Source organism: Salvelinus fontinalis, chromosome 21 (assembly GCF_029448725.1).
Source record: "Salvelinus fontinalis isolate EN_2023a chromosome 21, ASM2944872v1, whole genome shotgun sequence".
NCBI lineage: Eukaryota > Metazoa > Chordata > Actinopteri > Salmoniformes > Salmonidae > Salvelinus > Salvelinus fontinalis.
The window spans coordinates 41,425,581-41,444,649 of record NC_074685.1 but is presented as its reverse complement, the minus strand read 5'-3'; the positions used below and the strand labels follow the sequence as shown (position 1 = coordinate 41,444,649).

General features: G+C 42.1%; 4 protein-coding genes across 11 annotated transcripts in view; 2 read left to right on the top strand and 2 right to left on the bottom strand.

Annotated features, from left to right (window-relative positions):
* Positions 1 to 529, top strand: part of sptan1 (spectrin alpha, non-erythrocytic 1) — a 51,586-nt gene extending 51,057 nt beyond the window's left edge. For all 7 annotated transcript variants that reach the window (XM_055875252.1, XM_055875257.1, XM_055875256.1 and 4 more), the window contains one exon: positions 145 to 529. In XM_055875252.1, the coding sequence (XP_055731227.1) occupies positions 145 to 270 (126 nt within the window). In that variant the 3' untranslated portion in view covers positions 271 to 529. The remainder of the gene's footprint in view (positions 1 to 144) is intronic.
* Positions 530 to 4,968, bottom strand: dync2i2 (dynein 2 intermediate chain 2). Its single transcript, XM_055875260.1, has 9 exons — positions 4,559 to 4,968; positions 3,725 to 3,985; positions 3,328 to 3,437; positions 3,075 to 3,232; positions 2,846 to 2,955; positions 2,318 to 2,485; positions 1,892 to 2,124; positions 1,258 to 1,415; positions 530 to 1,004 (listed from the first exon to the last, which is right to left on the bottom strand). The coding sequence occupies exons 1-9, from the start codon at positions 4,634 to 4,636 to the stop codon at positions 766 to 768; spliced, it is 1,515 nt and encodes a 504-aa protein (XP_055731235.1). The 5' UTR covers positions 4,637 to 4,968; the 3' UTR covers positions 530 to 765.
* Positions 4,969 to 5,408: 440 nt separating this feature from the next.
* LOC129818912 (protein SET-like) lies at positions 5,409 to 9,211 on the bottom strand. The gene is made up of 8 exons (XM_055875261.1): positions 8,992 to 9,211; positions 8,004 to 8,061; positions 7,765 to 7,907; positions 7,478 to 7,581; positions 7,289 to 7,402; positions 6,965 to 7,135; positions 6,446 to 6,571; positions 5,409 to 6,310 (listed from the first exon to the last, which is right to left on the bottom strand). The coding sequence occupies exons 1-8, from the start codon at positions 9,059 to 9,061 to the stop codon at positions 6,290 to 6,292; spliced, it is 807 nt and encodes a 268-aa protein (XP_055731236.1). The 5' UTR covers positions 9,062 to 9,211; the 3' UTR covers positions 5,409 to 6,289.
* On the top strand, positions 8,305 to 17,869 carry uap1l1 (UDP-N-acetylglucosamine pyrophosphorylase 1, like 1). Of its 2 annotated transcripts, none has more exons than XM_055875259.1 (9): positions 8,305 to 8,495; positions 12,464 to 12,668; positions 12,889 to 13,064; positions 13,857 to 14,029; positions 14,208 to 14,401; positions 14,718 to 14,858; positions 15,124 to 15,309; positions 15,835 to 15,901; positions 16,656 to 17,869. In XM_055875259.1, the coding sequence occupies exons 1-9, from the start codon at positions 8,489 to 8,491 to the stop codon at positions 16,743 to 16,745; spliced, it is 1,239 nt and encodes a 412-aa protein (XP_055731234.1). In that variant the 5' UTR covers positions 8,305 to 8,488; the 3' UTR covers positions 16,746 to 17,869. The 2 variants fall into 2 exon arrangements, with proteins under 2 accessions (XP_055731234.1, XP_055731233.1); XM_055875258.1 differs by lacking the exon at positions 8,305 to 8,495 and adding an exon at positions 9,279 to 10,004.
* Positions 17,870 to 19,069: the final 1,200 nt, after the last annotated feature.

Below are 19,069 nucleotides of genomic sequence, written 5' to 3'. Positions count from 1 at the left end.
AGAAATGAGTATTAAATAGGACCAGCATTTAAGTATGAGCTTCAGCCATAAGTTGCGCATTTATAAATGTCTCTTAAATAACTTAGCAAAACTTAAAAGGTTAAAAATCCTCATACCTGACCATCTCTTCTCCTCTTCATTCAGAATCTGTCCAAGGAACAGGCAGACTACTGCATCTCGCACATGAAGCCCTACCTAGACAGCAAGGGCCGGGAAATGCCCTCGGCCTTTGACTTTGTCGAATTCACCCGCTCGCTTTTCGTCAACTGATCCAGTGACCAATCGGGATGCGTTTGTCACGCACACATACAAAAACACGGCTGAAACTGCATGATTCTGACACTAGAATACTCCATAGCTATATATATCTCACTCTTTGTGCTTCACTGTCAATAGCCTAGTGGATCTGTTTGCATTTGAATGTTTTAGTGCTTTCGCTGGATTTAAGAACCTATAGATATGGTATGCTGTAACATCACAATAAGGACTGCGGTGTGGTTTAATAAACGCTACTGGTTAGAACTGGAAATGTGTTCTCTGTGCCTTTTATTACATGTTTTCAGTACAAAACAAATTATTAGTCTTAATAACCAGTTCAGTAATATTTGATGTTTCACCATCACAAAAGATAACAAATCCATCTAAAATAATATGGCACAAAAACCCACGTTCTACCTATATACATCCACAGATGTGCCAGCAACCTTGCACGGAGACGACCCTGTTACTCTGTAATTTCATTGGCCCTCTCCTTCCTGCCTCGACTCACTCTGCCACCTCATTAGCTAGTTGCTCCAGCTTGGCAGTCTCTCGGGGCCCCTGTTCCGTCAGCTCCGTGCTTAGGTGCCAGATGTTGACGGAGCCGTCGGCGTTGCCCACCGCTAGGAGGTCTTTCCGTCTGGGGTTGAACTCCAGGCAGTAGACTGGTTGGCCACCCGACAGCTGGTCTAGGGTGGCTGCTGGTCTCAGGGACTTCCTGCCCAGATCAAATATCTGCACCAGACCTGGGAAGAGAGAAGGTTATGGGATTTTAAACTTGGCTGTTTAATGAAAAACTAAAAGGTTAATTGATGAGCTGGTGAGTTAACTTTGCATCAAGATGTGCCATTGTTTTTAGCGGTTAGGGATTGTTTCGGAATTATCATAAGTCTGAATGGGGGCGCCCTTAATGATTTTCAATATTAACTGTGGCTCAAGTCACACTATTTATAGCGAAATTCTGTGAACCAATTGAGAATGAGCTGAAATGGAGCATACCTTGTCCTGTGGCTGCAGCAAAGAGGAGGGGCCTTGTTGGTGACCAGCGTACCCCGAACACATACGAGTCGGACACCCGCAGCGAGAGCAGCGGATCGGGCTGCAGCAGAGAGTGAAGATGGGCCAGGCCGTCGGTCCCCACACTGACAAACAGGTTCCTTAGACATGAAATTGGAGACAACTAGATCATAACTTTGATTCATTGACAGAATATGTTAATATAAAGCATTTTACAGCTGTAGAGTTAAAAACTTATTACGAGATGCGAGTTAGCTACACGCTTCCAAATGTACTATAGGAACAGGGCAAACTGTTTAACAAACAGGTAAACATGAATAGCACTGGTTCATTCCTGGGTTTTGGCATCAAAACACAGTATAATGACAAATTCAGAGTTCCGAGTAAAGAAATGTTAAATTCTCTTATTTTTGTAAATCTTAAACCATAGTCTCAAGCATTCAGTCTGGTTAACTTCTCACTAAAACCACCTTCAGGCCTGACCTGAACCATGGGGAAAATCTCATTTGCACTCCTTGTGTCATCTCCTTCTCAAAACCCATTGGAGGTCAGAGGGGAGGGACCTCTGGCTTTCTCATCCAAAGGGATGTGAGAAGTATGCAATTGATCTTCTCACCTGTGGAAAGGGGAGCAGTGCAAGGAGTGGACAGGGCCTCCTCGGGGGCTGAAGGAGAACTGGGCTGGGGCACGCAGAGTCACACTCTCTCCATCGGGAGGTGCCGCCGCCAGCGTCTGGGCTGAGAAAGAGCACTTAAGGACCAGGCCGCTTTCGGAGCCCACCAGGAATGTGTCCAAGTCCCAGGGGGACAGGGCCAGGGAGGTGACCCCCACATTGCTGCTCCCTCTGTTCTGTAGCAGGCAGGCAGGTACCATTACAAGAACAACATCAGAAGGAGAGTAATTTTTGAAGGTTTAAGAAAATGTCTATAGATAAATGTCTGTTTCAGACAATTTTGTAAATAACACAATCATATTTCATCTATTAAATCACATTTTCACGGTCTGTAAATCACCACGTTGGCCCCTGTATCCCGAGTCTCACCTTGCTCAGTGCACTGTTGTGAGGCACCTGCTGTCTGATGAGGGCAAAGCCGGCACTGAGCACCAGCCTCCCCTCGTCTGAGTCCACTGTCCACAACAGCACCCTGCCCCCAGAACCAGCACTCAGCACCACCATCTCCCCTCGCCTTGGTCCAGGGACCCAGGCTACCTGAAAACACACTTGTTCAGACCTGTGTCCTGTTTATTACGACTTGCAACTGAAAATGTGTGTTTCTTATTGGACAAGTTCAGGTTGTCCTTCAGTTTCAATCCCCTGTCAGGTACCTAATGAACACAACCCTGCTATCAAAAATCTTACTGTCGTCATCCCTTAAAGACTCTCACCACTATGTGATATTCATGTGGTTTATTAGTAATATACAAGGGACCTACAGTACATAGGGACTGTGTACAAATTACACCATGAGAATAACCAATACTAGGTAAAGCATTTACCATCAGTTAACATGTGTCCTCCTGAATAAAGGTGTATTTTAGTGCCATAGGAGACAGCATGTGGTATCTATACCTGGTAGACTGGCTCCCGGTGAGTGTCGGTCGACATTCCTGTTTGCGCCAAAATTAGGTCCTGTGTCCTGTTTGTGTCCCAGACCACTACCTCTCCACTGTAAAGACCCCCTGTGGCGTTGGGTAGATGGTGAGAGAAGTAAGGAGTGAGCTACACAGGACCGTTGCATTTATGTACTAAGATCAGTTGGTGATCAAACCACTGGCAGAAGCAATATGGAAGTGCATACCAGCTATGAGAGAGGGTTGAGAGGGGTGGAAGGACAGAGACATGACTGGCCTGGCCACATCTATGACCATGTCTGGTCGCTTGGGGTTCAGGCCTCTGCGGTCCAGGTTCCAAGTGCACACACAGGACTTCTCTGTGCTCCAGTCTCCGTCATCAACACTGAGACAGATAGATCACTGTTCACCTCAAGTTCTGGCTACAAAACTACGATGTTGGCAAACATGATGGCAAATGAATGTGAAGTTTGAACATACCGACCGAAGGCGCAGGCGATTACTGAACCTGTGCAACTCCAGGATATGCTGGTAACTTGAAGACCCTTCTCCTGGGCACTGGGGTGCTGGAGACAATGTATGCATGAAACCTATACATAAACACATTTTAGAATTGACAATTCAACAGGGGGAAATGCACAAGAAAAATTGTCCAATATCAAATCAAATGTCATATGCGCCGAATAGAACAGGTGTAGACCTTACCATGAAATGCTTACTTACAAGCAGGTAACCAACAATGCAGTTTTAATAAAGAGTTAAGATAATATTTACTAAATAATTTTTTTTTTTTTTTTTTTTTTTTTTTTTTTACATGGAAGTAATGCACACTGAGATATTGCACATTTTGTTAGTGTGTTACTTATACTATTCTCACAGTCTCGTTCTGATCCTCCCAAATCACGTCGAACCCATCAAACGCATGACTCTTGGCGTTGCTGGCCAACTCCTTGACAACCATGTCCTCCACTCGATGCAGGAAGTCCCTCAGCCCGGGAGACTCTGGTCGGAGCTCACCTTTAAGGGGGAGTTGGTAGATGAGGTGGTCTTGTGGATCCGTCTGGGTGCCATTATCTGCATTAAGCAGGGGCTGTATTTCAGCCTCAGCTGTGTGTACGGGCCGGGTTTGACAACCTCTCTGAAAAACCAACAGACATAGCTTGCTAGGATTATATTAGGCCTATATAAAATGTTAAAACATGCCCATAACTGGCTTGATGATTGTCAAGAAGAAATTTTGCATTGCAAAAATGATGTTTCTGACTGCAGTTGACCCAAGTGAGTCAGTAATTCCACCAACTCTTGATGAGAAACCCATTTTTGTGTACCATGTCATTATTCAACTACCTACTAATATGTTCAGAAATGTGTTGGGCTTCACAACAACGCTGAAAATGACACGTTGGACAATGCACGTGGTCAGCCCACAACCAACACTGATCAGGATGTGCCGACTGTTGCTCCAGACCATCATCGCTAACTAGCTAACTATTTTGGCTAGCTAAAAGAACGCATTGATTCTCAGATTCAGGAGCTTCAGCAATATTAGACACTGGTAGTATTCATGTGTCTGATCTTTTCAGGGTCTATAGCCTTGTCATATATGGCCAGGTAAGTAAACGTACACGAAATAGTTAGCTAAACAAAAAATCAGATAGCATGCCATAGCAAAACTCTGATGCTAGCTAACTAGGTTGTCAACAGAACATACCGATTCCTGTGCAAACTGTTGCGATTTCCTCCACAGCGACTCAACGCCCAAGGCATCCAAAGTTTCATCAGTGAACATGATTACTGTGCCTCATAGACGTAGCTAGTAGCACATTAATAATATCCCCGTACGGCTTTACACTTCAGTGAACTTAATTGTATCTATTCAACACAAACAGCCATGTTTAGAGATGGATTTACTTCCGTTTATCGCTGCTTCCTTGGAAACACTTCGACGATGGAACCAATCCGTTTTTTTTCTAAGCACCATGCGCATTCCCCTCTCATTGGTCCGGCGTCGTCATTTTGGCCGTTGGAATACTTTTACAATGCACCCTTCCTTCCCTCGAAGTAATCGGTGATTTGATTGGTGAAAGCAATAACTTGTTTGGTATTACAAATGGGTGACAAGGAGTGCCACGCAGGCTAGGTCTGACCTGGTGCAAGAATTTCAACAGGGGCACACTGTCTGGGACAGTTTATATTATTTATTGCTCAAGCATTTGTGGTAGAATTCTTGCCTGCCAAGCAGGGGAAGGGCATGTTTTATTTGAAGTATTTGGAATATACAGAATGCATTGTGAGTAGACAGTCAGTGGTTCCATTGAATATGAATGGCCCATCCATCAGTCAATCATAGATTTATAAAAAAAGACTTGATTTAACAGTTATGATCAACTGACTGGCTGTTGTGACTACAGAACAAGAATGGATGACCTTGAAAATCTGATGAGTAGAAGATTCAGTAGAAGGCTCTCCAGACAGTAACAATTCTTTCCCCATCAGCCTGAATTATATATTTTACCCCCACAACACACATTGGGTCAAAACAGTTCAGAAACTACCCCAAACACTTGTGTATACATTTATTGTAACAAAGCAACTGGTACACTTAAATGTTAATGTGAGCAGTTTTCCAGTGGAAAAGGTGGAGATCACTAGTATATCCTATGAGATTCTATAGGGTCTCTACCTTTCCCCCCTTAACCTGTTAATTAGCCAAGCTCAAAATTACAAGAGGACATTGTTTGGGTTTTGTTTTTATTAAAAATGTAATTTTCAAACCTCATGGGTGTCTGTAAAACATTACAATGAAAAGTCAATCAACATAAACCCAAATGTTGAGGTGTCAAATGCCCACTTACCCCACCAAACCCCATTTAACTGTCTACAATAATAACTGTGTCATATCAAGATATCAACCCCAAAACATTTACAAATCGCTGACAGGAACAAGCCGGTGCTTTCCGTTAGTACAACGCACGACGAAGAAAATGTGTCAAACCCCAGAAGACCCCCCCCCCCACCAAACTCTGCATTAAAGAAAATTTATGAAATAAAATAAAATGTGGCCAGGGATGCTAAGTTATCACCGCACAATTGCTTATCTTTATTCAACGCACAAGTTAACAGAAAACTTAATTATCATACATATAAATTGCTATTCGACTTTATTTTAGTCTAAGATGACGTGCAGAATGCTTGTACTTTTATTGGTCTTCATGGACATGTGTAGCAGTTTTATGACACGCGAGACGGCAGAGTTTTCTGATCTGGGAATTTACTTGTCTTCAGACATGGTATGGACAGGCGGAAGCTTGTGGAACAGGAGACAGAGCACAAAATAATACAAAAATAAAATGAAAACAAAGCTTCTTGCTCCCAAGCGTTGAAGGATGATTAGAAGGAAAGAATGGGCAAAGGTATAGGTTGGAATATGTCCTTTTCTGCCTTAATCATCCTCGCCGTCATCCTGTAGGAAAGAGATACACATTTAACCCCATGCCTGTAAAGACAAACATTTCAGACAAGTGGCAGTCTCCAACAATTTTTTATTACGCAGACAATATTGTCCAAACAAGACCGGAGTGAATGAACTCCACCATACCTCTCCATCTTCTCCTTCCTCATCGTCATCTTCCTCTCCTTCCTCATCTCCTTCCTCATCGATGTCCTCCAAGCCCTCTTCCTCATCGTCCTCACCTTCCCCTTCCTCATCATCCATGTCAGGGACCTTGTCGAGTTGAGATGTTATATGAATACGAGTTCCCAAACACAAATCTTATTACCAGCATGAGACGATTTACAGTCCAGAATCTAGGCATCCAGTTTGAGATGTCTAGGTGGCTGGATATGGTTTAGTCATGTTCCGTAGAAACCTATGGTTATACAACACACTTCTGAAAGTGTCCCCAAAACACCCTTTAGAAAAAAGGTGAACAGATTTCACCTTTTACAGAGCCACTTTGGTCTAACCCTACGGCCGCAATGCCAAGACATTTTGGATAATTGTAAGAAACATACAGAATACTCTACCAGAGTAAGACTAGGCTGACACCAATTCGAAAATGTTTAGCACACAGTGGGCAGTCAACAAAGAACTATGGACAATAGCATGGAATCATACCAGGTAATACTGCAATGGGTTTGGCCAGATGTCATCCTTAACGACCTCTCCTAGTTCATCTGCCCCTGCGTCGGAGTGATCTGTGAACCAGGTGAAGAAGCTCTCTGGTTCTTCGTGTTGCCTTTTCTTACCAGCCTTGTTCGGCGTTTGGCCGGCACGCTTCGTCAAGTCCTGTGAGAGGGGACAAATGAATAAAAACACAAAAACAGCGACGGCATGTATTTTGCTTTTCTCCAGCATGACGCCACAAGACAGGACTTGAAATATATATATTTTTAAACTACATATAAGACGCACTGTAAAAATTGAGATGTGTAAACATACCTTTCCAGCCTTCCATTTGATTTCAGTTGACTTCGAAGATGGGTCCCCACTTTCATTCAAGTGAAACTCTTTGGAGAGGATTTTGTTCTCAAAGTACGGGTTCTCGTCGAAGTACTGAAATAACAATCTGGTTAATTTACGCACCATTATGTTTGAAATGCACAATCAAAAAAAGATGTAAATACTTACAAAATCTATTCTGTAACCCGACTTGATGTCCTCAAACTCAGTCACCTCCACTCTGGTAAGGTAATGAAGTGCCTCCTCATCTTCCTCACCAAGAAGGGCTGAAACTGAGAACAAGAACACATTTACATAGAAAGTTTGTCACCGAACAACAGTTTGTATATCAACCCCTTAAAACAAACTGATGGAAACATTTGTCATGTGCAGAATCCCACCATGTACAATAAGTATACAATTCCTCAAGAAAAGAACATGAACTAGTAAAATAAGAGCATAATATCTGAACTTACCTTGTGGGTGGTTGACGAATGTAGTGACCCAGAAGTTGGGGATTTTAGCTATGAGGTCTGACCGCTTCTGGAAGAATGGCTGGCGTAACTTATTGTACTTCTGCTCTACTTTTAAAATCTCCTCACTGGCCTGTTCATTCAATCTACAGGGAAGAGAATTGGCCAGCACAATTTGATGAGATTGATAAGGTAAAAGGTCAGCCTTATTAACCACAAAAGTTTCAGGATAATTGGCTCACCTGTCAATTTCATTTTGTACTTCGTCAATGTGTTCAATAGCTTCTTGTTGCTCTTTTTCTGAAAGAGATTAAATTTGTGTTAATTTTCTTGAAATAAATTAATGAAATTGGATGGGCATGTACATGTAGAACATCTTGATGGTAAAAATAAAGACATGGTAAAGAACCAACCAACGTAAATAACATAAAGACTTGCGCATTGGGTACCCAAGCTAAGCATTCCACCATCTTTTGTAGTAACGATTAGCCCTCAAGCTATGAAGTAGCTCTCTAGCTAAGCTAGCCAAAGTACTCTGATGCAGCTTCCTGCTGTTTCTCAAGGCCGCGTGGTTTGAATGAAGTGGCCGCCGCACGCTGGGGACTGGTTTCGCCCCTCAGGCAGCCGGTCGGCATTATAGCCGACTATTAGTATCTTACTAGTACAATATTTTTGCAGTAATCTATAAATCTGTGTCGACCCTAGTGCTGCATTTTGTTCGTTTACAATGGCAAGTAAGTACTTCTACGCGTGGGTGCAAACCGCGATGGCGGGTCAACAATGAATGTTGGGCCTCACGCAAACAAATGTTAGCTTGCTAGCCAACTTAGCTACCGCATTTGTTAGTCTACTAACTAGCTGGCTATTTCGCAAACAATGTTAGTTAACAAAACACGTGTAAGGTACTTAACCTTCAGAAGTTACTTTAATTTGGAAGTACACGCGAATTACTCCCAAACCTGCGTGGCACAATGAGCTTGTGCAAGGCACAACATGGCCTCCTCCAACGACGTTGTAGCATAGTTGGCTAGCCAGTTAGTTAGCAAGTTCTGTTCTCACTACTAGTCCTGCGCGAGCCATCACATTTCACCGTTCGCTAAAGCCTCCAAATAAGTACATTGTTTCGTACCAACTAAAGAGTGGTCGCTTAACCAAAAGTATACGCCATGGTAACAGTTATGCAATATAAAAACTATAAATTGCGTTGTATAGGAGGCCGCCATTTCTTACCGGAGGTCTCGTCCGCTCCATCATGATTAGAGTTTTCCTTCCTAACGACTTTCGCCGACGAGGCTGCCATGATTTTCGAACACCGTAGATGTTTGCGTCAGAATATTTATTCCCTGTTGTTTAGACTTCTCCTCGGGGAAGAGAAAGGTGAAGTTCCACCTTGAATGGTGGAGAGTGCAAATAAAGCGTGTCGTGAACGAGAGGCTTTGCTCATGCACACACTCTCCTCTTCTCGCGCTCGCCAGAACGCGCATCCCCCACACAAACTCCTCCCCCAACAGAACGGTTTCGCCGTGTTGAAATCGAATACTTTAAAAATACACCCTTCCTTCTTTCCTTGGCGCGATCAAACGATTTCCACTCAAAGTAGTGTTTGTATCTCTCCGGGGCTGCAGTTGGATACTGTAGTCATTGTACAGTGTTTGTAATATGGCAAGCCAACCACTGAAAGAAAACCGGATCTAAAACTAAAATGTTTCTTCATATTTTGATGAATGCGCAGCTGTGTGGTTTTGCTTTGTCCAGCCACAGGCAGGCAGCAACTCAAATTTAATCACAAGACAGCCTTTGTGTATTTTGCTCTTTCCTCCTGAGTCCTGCACAAGTCACGAGTTCCTGACGAAGGGAGTAACAAACCGAAGATAGACTAAATCAAACTAACCTTTACCACTGCTGTGTAACATGGTATATAGGTGAACGTGTTTCTTCTGAATATTAAGTCGTGAAAATGCTTTCATTTGAGGAAATAAAATCTTCTTTAGATCATGCAGGACAGTCTCACGTCCTGCAATTTTGGTCTGAACTTTCTGGGGATGACAAAAGCACTTTTCTGGTTGAGTTGTCTCAGTTGGACTTAAATGAATTGCGCGAGCACTGTGAACGGGCGGCGGAGTCTGCTAAAACTGATCATTCCGCAACAGCCGCGGACCAGCAAATTGAGCCAGTATCTTCAGAATTCATCGGGAGCATTCGGAAGAGTGATCACACAGCCTTATCTGGCTGGGAAAATGAAGGTATGCTACTGTATTCTTGATACGAGAAAAGTAAACCCTCAACTAGCTAATTTGAAGTGAAATCAGCAATTGCCAATAACGAAGTAATCCCCGCCTCGGGATGGTGCTGGAGAAAATGTAACCTCTTACATTCATAGACAGCGATATGGGATGCAAGGATTGACCATCCACGATATAAAAAGTATAGTTTTAAGCATGTTTTAAATCTATACAGTTTTTTAAAATGTATTTATTTTTTATACAATGTTTAGAAACATTACTCCATTACTGAACATTGGAGTAGGTATCCAAGCGTTTAAAGAGAGTTGGGCCAGTAACCGAAAGGTTGCCGGTTCGATTCCTCGTGCGGAATAGGTGCAACATCTGTTGATGTGTCCTTGAGCATGGCACGTAATCCCAATTGCGCCTGTAATTTGCTCTGGATAAGAACGTCTACTAAATGACTACGGTAAAATGTAAAATTTGTGAAACAAGTGTATATTTGTGGGGCTCTGATGCGGTATGACAGTTGAACTAATCTTATCAAATCTAATTTATTTGTCACATGCGCCAAATACAACAGGTAGACCTTACCGTGAAATGCTTATGTACGAGCCCTTAACCAACAATGCAGTTCAAGAAATAGATTTAAGAAAATATTTACTAAATACATTTTAAGTAAAAAATAAACACAAAATAACAATAGCAAGTCTATATATTGGTGACTGGAGTCATTGACAATTTTTTTGGGCCTTCCTCTGACACCGCCTAGTATATAGGTCCTGGATGGCAGGAAGCTTGGCCTCAGTGATGTACTGGGCCGTATGCACTACCCTCTGTAGCGCCTTACGGTTGATGCCGAGCAGTTGCCATACAAGGCAGTGATACAACCGGTCAGGATGCTCTCGATGGTGCAGCTGTATAACCTTTGAAGGATCTGGGGACCCATGCCAAATCTTTTCACTCTCCTGAGGGGGAAAGGTGTTGTCGTGACCTCTTCACAACTGTATTGATGTGTTTGGACCATGATAGTTTGTTGATGATGTGGACACCAATGAACTTTAAACTTTTGACCCGCTCCACTAAAGCCCCGTTGGTGTGAATGGGGGTGTGTTTGGTCCTCCTTTTCCTGTTGTCCACGATCAGCTCCTTTGTCTTGCTCACGTTGAGGGAGAGTTTGTTGTCCTGACACCACACTGCCAGGTCTCTGGCCTCCCCTATAGGCTGTCATCATTGTCGGTGATCAGGCCTACCTACCACTGTTGTCAGCAAACTTAATGATGGTGTTGGAGTCGTGCTTGGCCATGCAGTCATGGGTGAACAGGGATTACAGGAGGGGACTAAGCATGCACCCCTGAGGCATTTTTAAGTTATATTCTTCAAGAATCAATGGGTAATGTTAATTATAAATCCCAACATTTCTTTAGCAATTGCAGATTGCCCCTTTTTTAGATATTTTTTAAAAATAATTGAGTGACTCAATTTTGCTACACTTGGAATTGTCGCGACTCGTGTAAAATTTGAGAAGTATCTAATGCTCCTGTAACCAAATTTCAACATATTTTTTAGAATATGCCTTTATTTTCTGCAAAATCCCACATCCCACTAAAAGTTACAAACTTACATATGCGAGATCAGGATGGTTCGTACGAGACTACAAAGAGGGGTGGGCTATCATCTGATCATAGCGAATGTAGATTATGTAAATCAGATAGCTAGTTAGCTACACTGTTGAAACAATTCCAACTAGTCTTTACTTGTGATTGGAGTTCATTCTGCTGCTGACATCTGCCTCTTAGGCTTACTAACAAACAGTCGAATTGAAGCCTTCCCTTGCAACTCAAAAGGAAGCCACTTCTACACTACTGTTCAGAGCTGGTTGCTTCCCACTGGGCACAGACGTCAATTCAACATCTATTCGACGTTGATTCAACGTCGTTGAATTGAAATGGCGTGGGAACAACATTTATTCAACCAGTGTGTGCCCAGTAGCTTCTGCCTGCAGGAGGAGTGTAGGTGCCAGCGCTCATGGGGTCAGTGAAGTGGGGGAGGGGGAAATTAGCTAGCTTGATGGGAAATGAATTTAAATAAGAGAGAAAACAATGAAAAAATTTAATGATTAAAAAAACTATCTCTCATAGGAGGGCAAAAGGGCAGGTGCTCAGGCACCCTTAGACCTCTATATGTGCCTGGGTCCCACTGTCATTTGAATGTATGGCAATTACACTTACATTTTGATCAAGCATAGGTCAGGGATTCCCAAAATGTGTATTTTTTTGTTGTAATGGTAAATGAGGACTGTCAGGCCACTGTAGTGCACCAACATAGTAGCTTACTCTATAAAATCACAGCAAATGCAAATGTTGATACGAACACCTGTTTGGTGAATGTCAGTGTCAGCCTTGTTTCTTTGGTTTGTCTGTGCTTTGTCATGGTGCTGTAATGATTGTTTTCTTTCCTCTGGTATTGTCCTTTTACAGGGTTTTTGCAAATTTCCCAGAACAGAGTGGCTGTGCTGCTGTTGGCTGGTGGCCAGGGGACCCGTCTTGGGGTTCCATACCCCAAAGGGATGTACAATGTGGGTCTCCCGAGCAGCAAAACTCTGTATCAAATCCAGGCAGAGCGCATCTGCAAAATACAGGAGCTGACGAATGCAAAGCATGGATCAAAGTGCACAGTACCATGGTGAGATCTCATGGCCGTCAATTGACTGCTCTCATTTTATGAGCTGGCACAATTTTAATATGTTCAGAAACACATGATCAAAATAAAAAACAGTGCTCTTAAACTGCAGATCACACAATGTTATATTTGCAAACTTCAAAGTTCTCAATTTGACTGAGTGTTCCTGCTCTCTGACATTGGTTTTCCTCTGTGCTCTATGCTACTGTTCTGCCATCATCAGGTACATCATGACCAGTGAGTTTACCCTGGATCCTACCAAGAAGTTCTTCCAGGAGAATAAGTACTTTGGTCTGGATCCCTCTGACGTGGTCATGTTCGAGCAAAGGATGATCCCTGCTGTGACCTTTGATGGAAAGGTCATCCTACAGGACAAAGGGAAGATAGCTATGGCCCCGGGTAAGAAAATGGCATGGAGTGGGTTGGTAGATTAAAGTGAAGTTTTTGTTAAAGCAGGAATATGTAACTTTTTGGGCAACCCGACCAAATTCATATAGAAATGTGTTACAGATCTGTCATTCTCGTTGAAAGAAAGTCTAAGAAGCAGTAGGCTATTTCTATGCTTCTCGTACTAAATTTCGTTTTTCATCTTTTACTTTCGGTTTTGTACACCAGTTTCAAACAGCTGAAAATACAATATTTTTGGTTATGGAAAACATTTCACGGCAGTTTAGATGGTATAATGAGTCTCTACTCCCCTCAAACTCAACTCTGGACCTCAAAGCCAGTTCCACTGCATTTTTTCATTGTTCCCATTTAATCAGCGACTGCTTTAGACTTGGGACACCAGGTGTGTGCAATTAATTATTAGGTAGAGCAGAAAACCAGCATGCTCCGGACCTCGTAGGGTAAGAATACTCCTGCTTTACACAATGACTGCTTGTTTTGTCACATAAACTGAAATTAGGCTAACTATTAGAATTTTAACAATCAGGAAATGGCATATTCTCATTCACCCCTTTAGATTTGTGTGTATTAGGTAGTTGTTGGGGAATTGTTAGATATTACTGCACTGTTGGAACTAGAAGCACAAGCATTTCGCTACACCCGCAATAACATCTGCTAACCATGTGTATGTGACCAATACAATTTGATTTGATTTCTGCATATTGCATCTTTAATGCAATTTAGTTGATAGGGGCAGTGCATATGAATCCATGATTCTCTTTTCCGTCTCTCTAACCTTTTTAGATGGAAACGGTGGCCTGTACCGAGCTCTGGTGGATAACAAGGTACTTGAGAACATGGAAAAGAGGGGTGTGGAGTACCTCCACGTCTACTGTGTAGACAACATCCTGGTCAAAATGGCCGACCCCATCTTCATTGGTTTCTGCGTGAGCAAAGGAGCAGACTGCGGTGCCAAGGTAAACGAAAGGGAATCATCACACCCACAGTGTAATCATGCGGGCATGTTTTCCTGATCCACACTTATTAGGTTGTATACTTGTTATAACTTGGTCACATGCATGTTATTTATATGCGCATTTGGTTCTACGTTCTTAAGATTTCAAATGTTATGATAGTTGACATGACTATTTCCAGGTAGTTGAGAAGGCGTACCCAGCGGAGCCAGTGGGCGTGGTGTGCAAGGTGAAGGGGGTGTACCAGGTGGTGGAGTACAGCGAGCTCCGCCCAGAGACGGCCGAGCAGCGAGACCCAGGAGGAGAGCTGGTGTACAGCGCAGGAAACATCTGCAACCACTTCTTCACACGGCCCTTCCTCAACGAAGTGGCACAGTGAGTGAGATGAAGAGATGTATACTGTAATGGGGCAAAAATAAAACTACTATGTACAAGTCATGTGCACAACACTTCAGTAAGAAGAAGAAGAAAAAAATGAAAACAATTCTTACTGAAAGTAATGGTTGAATAAATTAAATTAACATTAATTTCTGGAATGCAATGAGTTGAAATTACATGGACCCCACTCCTGCACAATTTTGCACACTGTCACTGTCTTGTCATATTGTATTGCTGATACAACTGTCTGGGCAAAACCAACTTGTGATATAACAGTTTGTAATGTCTTCCATTCGTCCACCTATCTCCTCAGGAAGTTTCAGGGCCAGCTGAAGCAGCACGTGGCACTTAAGAAAGTCCCTTTTGTGGACAGAGAAGGAAACCTGGTGAAACCCACCAAGCCCAATGGGATCAAAATGGAGAAGTTTGTTTTTGATGTCTTTCAGTTTTCAAGGTGAAATTCAAATTTTGGGACTGATTTGCATTACACAATTTTCCTGCAGTTTCCAATATTTTAATGATATTCTAGATAATTTTACTAACGTTACATAGTAACCATAAATTGACTGCTTATTTTACCAAAATGATTGCTTATTTAAAATAATGTAATATTAATGCATGTAAAATATAATGTAAACGGAACACAGTAAAATATTTTGCTACTGAATGACATTCTCCAGCACACCAAATAAGAGACATTTTCCTCCTGACATTGGCAGGAAATTTGTGGCATTTGAGGTTCTGAGAGAGGAAGAATTCTCGCCATTGAAAAATGCTGATGGGGCACCTCTGGACACTCCTACCACAGCCAGACAATCCTTACTGGCACAGCACTACCGCTGGGCGGTGGCTGCAGGAGCCAGCTTCCTGGATGCCCAAGGGAAATCCCTACCTCCTAGACCCAGGTGGGAGTGAGCGCTACTCTACATAAAATATGGGGATTAGAGGGTGTGTGTGTGTGCACTTATCTCACCAATAAATCACAGTTGGGATTATATAAATTGCAGACATCTTGGGGCCTCCCGGGTGGTGCAGTGGTCTAGGGCACTGCATCGCAGCGCAAGCTGCGCCACCAGAGTCTCTGGGTTCGCGCCCAGGCTCTGTCGCAGCCGGCCGCGACCGGGAGGTCCGTGGGGCGACGCACAATTGGCCTAGCGTCGTCCGGGTTAGGGAGGGTTTGGCCGGTAGGGATATCCTTGTCTCATCGCGCTCCAGCGACTCCTGTGGCGGCCCGGGTGCAGTGCGCGCTAACCGAGGAGTTGTAGCGATGAGACAAGATAGTAATTACTAGCGATTGGATACCACGAAAATTGGGGAGAAAAGGGGGTAAAAAAAGAATTGCAGACATCTTTTATTTTTTCCTATATGTTGTTCTGTCCTGCACCTGAAACATTGGGATAATTCTATTTCCCTTTTCACATTCTTGTTAGGGTGACACGGGATGAAGACCCACCAGCTGTCTGTGAAATCTCCCCGCTGGTGTCTTTCTTCGGAGAGGTGAGGCCACAACAACAGTTCCTACGTGATGTCACTTCCTGCCCTTATTTCCTCCTATTGGAGTCTCCTAACAATATGACCATTAATATTTCATCTGCAGGGTCCAGTGTTGAGTTTCTCTGTAAGGTTACACTAGACTGAGCAGTTACTTCACCACTCTAATATTGTTAATGTGCACTCATGGCAAATTAGGAAAGTGGTCTGTTTTATTCGTGTCCTCAAGAACATGATATCTACTGGCACTTTCCCATGAGAGTGGGGGGGGGGGTGTATTTTTTACTCTAAAGGCACACTTTCAAATAAATCGACTTGGACCAATTTTTTTTAGCTAAGTGCGTGGCTCTCAAGTTTTAAAAAAAATTGCGCTAATACGAGGGAAATGTCGGCTTGAAGTATGGGAGGAGTTAGTGTGAATAGATAATGCAAATCATTACAAGGACACCTATCGCATTATGGCCCCCTCTCACAGACTCCAGTCAGTCTAAACTGCTCAGTCAAGTATGGCAGACTCATCCATATATTTATATGTATATATTCTTATTCCATTCCTTTACTTAGATTTGTGTGTATTAAGTAGTTGTTGTGGAATTATTAGATTACATGTTAGATATTGCTGCAGTGTCGGAACTAGAAGCACAAGCATTTCGCTACACTCGCAGTAACATCTGCTAACCATGTGTATGTGACCAATAACATTTGATTTGACTAAAGCTGCTCTCTCCATATCTGCTCTCTTTATGCCTGTCTCCCCCAGGGTTTGGAGCAGCTGCTGGGACAGAAGGTCCTGACGACTCCCTTCCTTCTGGATGAGAACAGGGCAAAAGAACTCCTCCAGGCCCAGTAGCTAGCTCTACAGTACACTTTTCCCATCAGATGGGCTTACCTCTTGAGCAGTTGAGCCTGTTGAAATGAGATGCTCATTCCTTGGCTGAATTTCAAAATGGAGCCCTTTGTTGCCCCTAATGGCATGTTTCTCATAACCAGGGTTGGGTAGGTTACTTTAAGTGTAATCCGTTATTAGTTACCTGTCCAAAATTGTAATCATTGACAACTTTTGGATTACCCTAAATCAGTACTGTAATCTGATTACTTTGTTACTTTTAGATTACTTTCCCCTTAAGAGACATTATAAGAAGACACAAAGGATACATCAAATGCATTTGGTGTGCCGCTATAGTGGTCTCTGACTTGTGGTCAGACTCGCTCAGGTGGAACAAACTTTAATTTGCGCCTTTTTCAATGCTTAATTGAATGTAATTGAGAAACCGAAAGGTGTCAATGTATCCTTTCTGAATTTAAAAGTAATCAAAGAAGTAATCATCTAGTTTTTCAAAAGTATCTGTAATCTGATAACAATGTTTTAGCTGGTAATGTAACTGATTAGTTGTTTTTTTGGTAATCAGATTAACTGATTACATGTATCAGTTACTCCACAACCATGCTCATAACTATCTGGTACTTTCAGATTTCCATGAAGTGTTGAGGAAAGGGGACTAAGGGTCTGTTTGGAATTCAGCACCAGAACACAAAGATGCATTGGCAATTACAAGGGAATTTTTGTATCCACATTTTTTTCATCCTAACATGCTCATTACAATGTTGTCCCATAATCTTCCATGATCTATTGCTTAAAAGGAAACAAATTATTCTAGCACTTTAAGACACATTGTGTTTATCTTCTGATTATACAGATTTCATTTAATTTGATGGACTTAATTTAAACGGGATACACATTTCAGTATGCATTTGGAAAAGTGAAATGGTCTAAAAGTTATTGATAAAGCAAAACTCAAGTACTGTAATCATGATACCTTAATACCAAGGAACTAATCTAAAACATCTGATTATATTTTTACTTTATGATACACTTTGAGGAAATGAATTGACCTTTTTTACCCATTTTGTATAATGTGTCAAATGTTAATGAAGAAAGCAACTGTGGAAATGATAAAGCTTTTCTATACCCCAGCCTTTCTGTATGAAACGCATCTTTTCTTTTATACATTTTTCTTTACCTCCTCTTTGGTTATTGGCCAAATTGTAAAAAAATTATGAAAACCAAAAGAAATTGGTCTTAATTTAAGGATAGATATTATGTTAGCGTCATAGTTAAGGATCGGGTCAAGATTAGGTTTAAAATACAATTTTAGGAACATAAATTGTAATATGCGGCACTGTTCATGACCTTATGGCTGTGGTAACTAGTGACAACCCTCCCTTTTGGATCATCATAATTCAGTCGAAAATTAGTCAATATTGCCATCTAATGGTAACATAACGCTTAACATGATTCAGTTTCCATCCAGTACAGTACACAGATTTTTAGTTTGTTGCTACGTTCATATGCTACTCGGAAATAACAACTATCTGACTGAACAAGTCGGGGTAGAAGTTGTTTCCCCATATTCCAACTCGTAATTCTGTTTTTGAGGGTCATAAATGAACTGTTTTGGCGTCGGAAAATCTTTATGGCCCGTTGTTAGATAGCACTTGAATACCAAACAAATTTCCCAGTCTGCGTTCTGGAATTCCAAGAGGAGGACATTAATTCAGCAAAAATCTATGTACACGATGATGTGATATAATGTACCACGTGGATGCAACTGACCAATAGAACTAACATATCCGTAGGAACGACAGCAACCCAGACAGTAATATTGCATCCCTCCAGAGATGCTTTCGATCATATTTATCAGGTTGTATGCATCTAAGCAGAAAGCTTGGTATGTTAATTTGGGGATTTAGTAGACCTTACCGTGAACTGCTTACTTACAAGCCCTTAACCAACAATGCAGTTTTAAGAAAAATAAGACTTAAGATTTATTTTTTACTAAATGAACTAAAATAAAAATTAAGAGTGACAATAAAATAACAGTAAGGAGGCTATATACAGGGGGTACCGAGTCAATGTGCGGGGGTACAGGTTAGTCGAGATAATTGAGGTAATATGTCCATGTAGGTATGGGGTTAAGTGACTGTGCATAGATAATGGATAATAAACAGCGAGTAGCAGCTGTATACAAAATAGGGGTAGGTCAATGGAGATATTCCGGTAAGCCATTTGATTAGCTGTTCAGTAGACTTATGGCTTGGGGGTAGAAGCTGTTCAGAAGCCTTTTGGACCTAGACTTGGTGCTCTGGTACCGCTTGCCATGCGGTAGCAGAGAG

What these genes read in the sequence shown, in the direction of transcription:
- dync2i2 (XM_055875260.1), bottom strand. Translation starts at nt 4,636, where the DNA reads ATGTTCACTGATGAAACTTTGGATGCCTTGGGCGTTGAGTCGCTGTGG. An exon ending in ATCGCCTGCGCCTTCGGTCG is followed by an intron (nt 3,233 to 3,327) that starts GTATGTTCAAAC and finishes TATCTGTCTCAG; the next exon opens with TGTTGATGACGGAGACTGGA. An exon ending in ACAACAGTGCACTGAGCAAG is followed by an intron (nt 2,125 to 2,317) that starts GTGAGACTCGGG and finishes TGCCTGCTACAG; the next exon opens with AACAGAGGGAGCAGCAATGT.
- LOC129818912 (XM_055875261.1), bottom strand. Translation starts at nt 9,061, where the DNA reads ATGGCAGCCTCGTCGGCGAAAGTCGTTAGGAAGGAAAACTCTAATCAT. An exon ending in TCAAATGGAAGGCTGGAAAG is followed by an intron (nt 7,136 to 7,288) that starts GTATGTTTACAC and finishes CCCCTCTCACAG; the next exon opens with GACTTGACGAAGCGTGCCGG. An exon ending in AGGAAGGAGAAGATGGAGAG is followed by an intron (nt 6,311 to 6,445) that starts GTATGGTGGAGT and finishes TCTTTCCTACAG; the next exon opens with GATGACGGCGAGGATGATTA.
- uap1l1 (XM_055875258.1), top strand. Translation starts at nt 9,719, where the DNA reads ATGCTTTCATTTGAGGAAATAAAATCTTCTTTAGATCATGCAGGACAG. An exon ending in ATCTGGCTGGGAAAATGAAG is followed by an intron (nt 10,005 to 12,463) that starts GTATGCTACTGT and finishes GTCCTTTTACAG; the next exon opens with GGTTTTTGCAAATTTCCCAG. An exon ending in GATGTCTTTCAGTTTTCAAG is followed by an intron (nt 14,859 to 15,123) that starts GTGAAATTCAAA and finishes TGACATTGGCAG; the next exon opens with GAAATTTGTGGCATTTGAGG.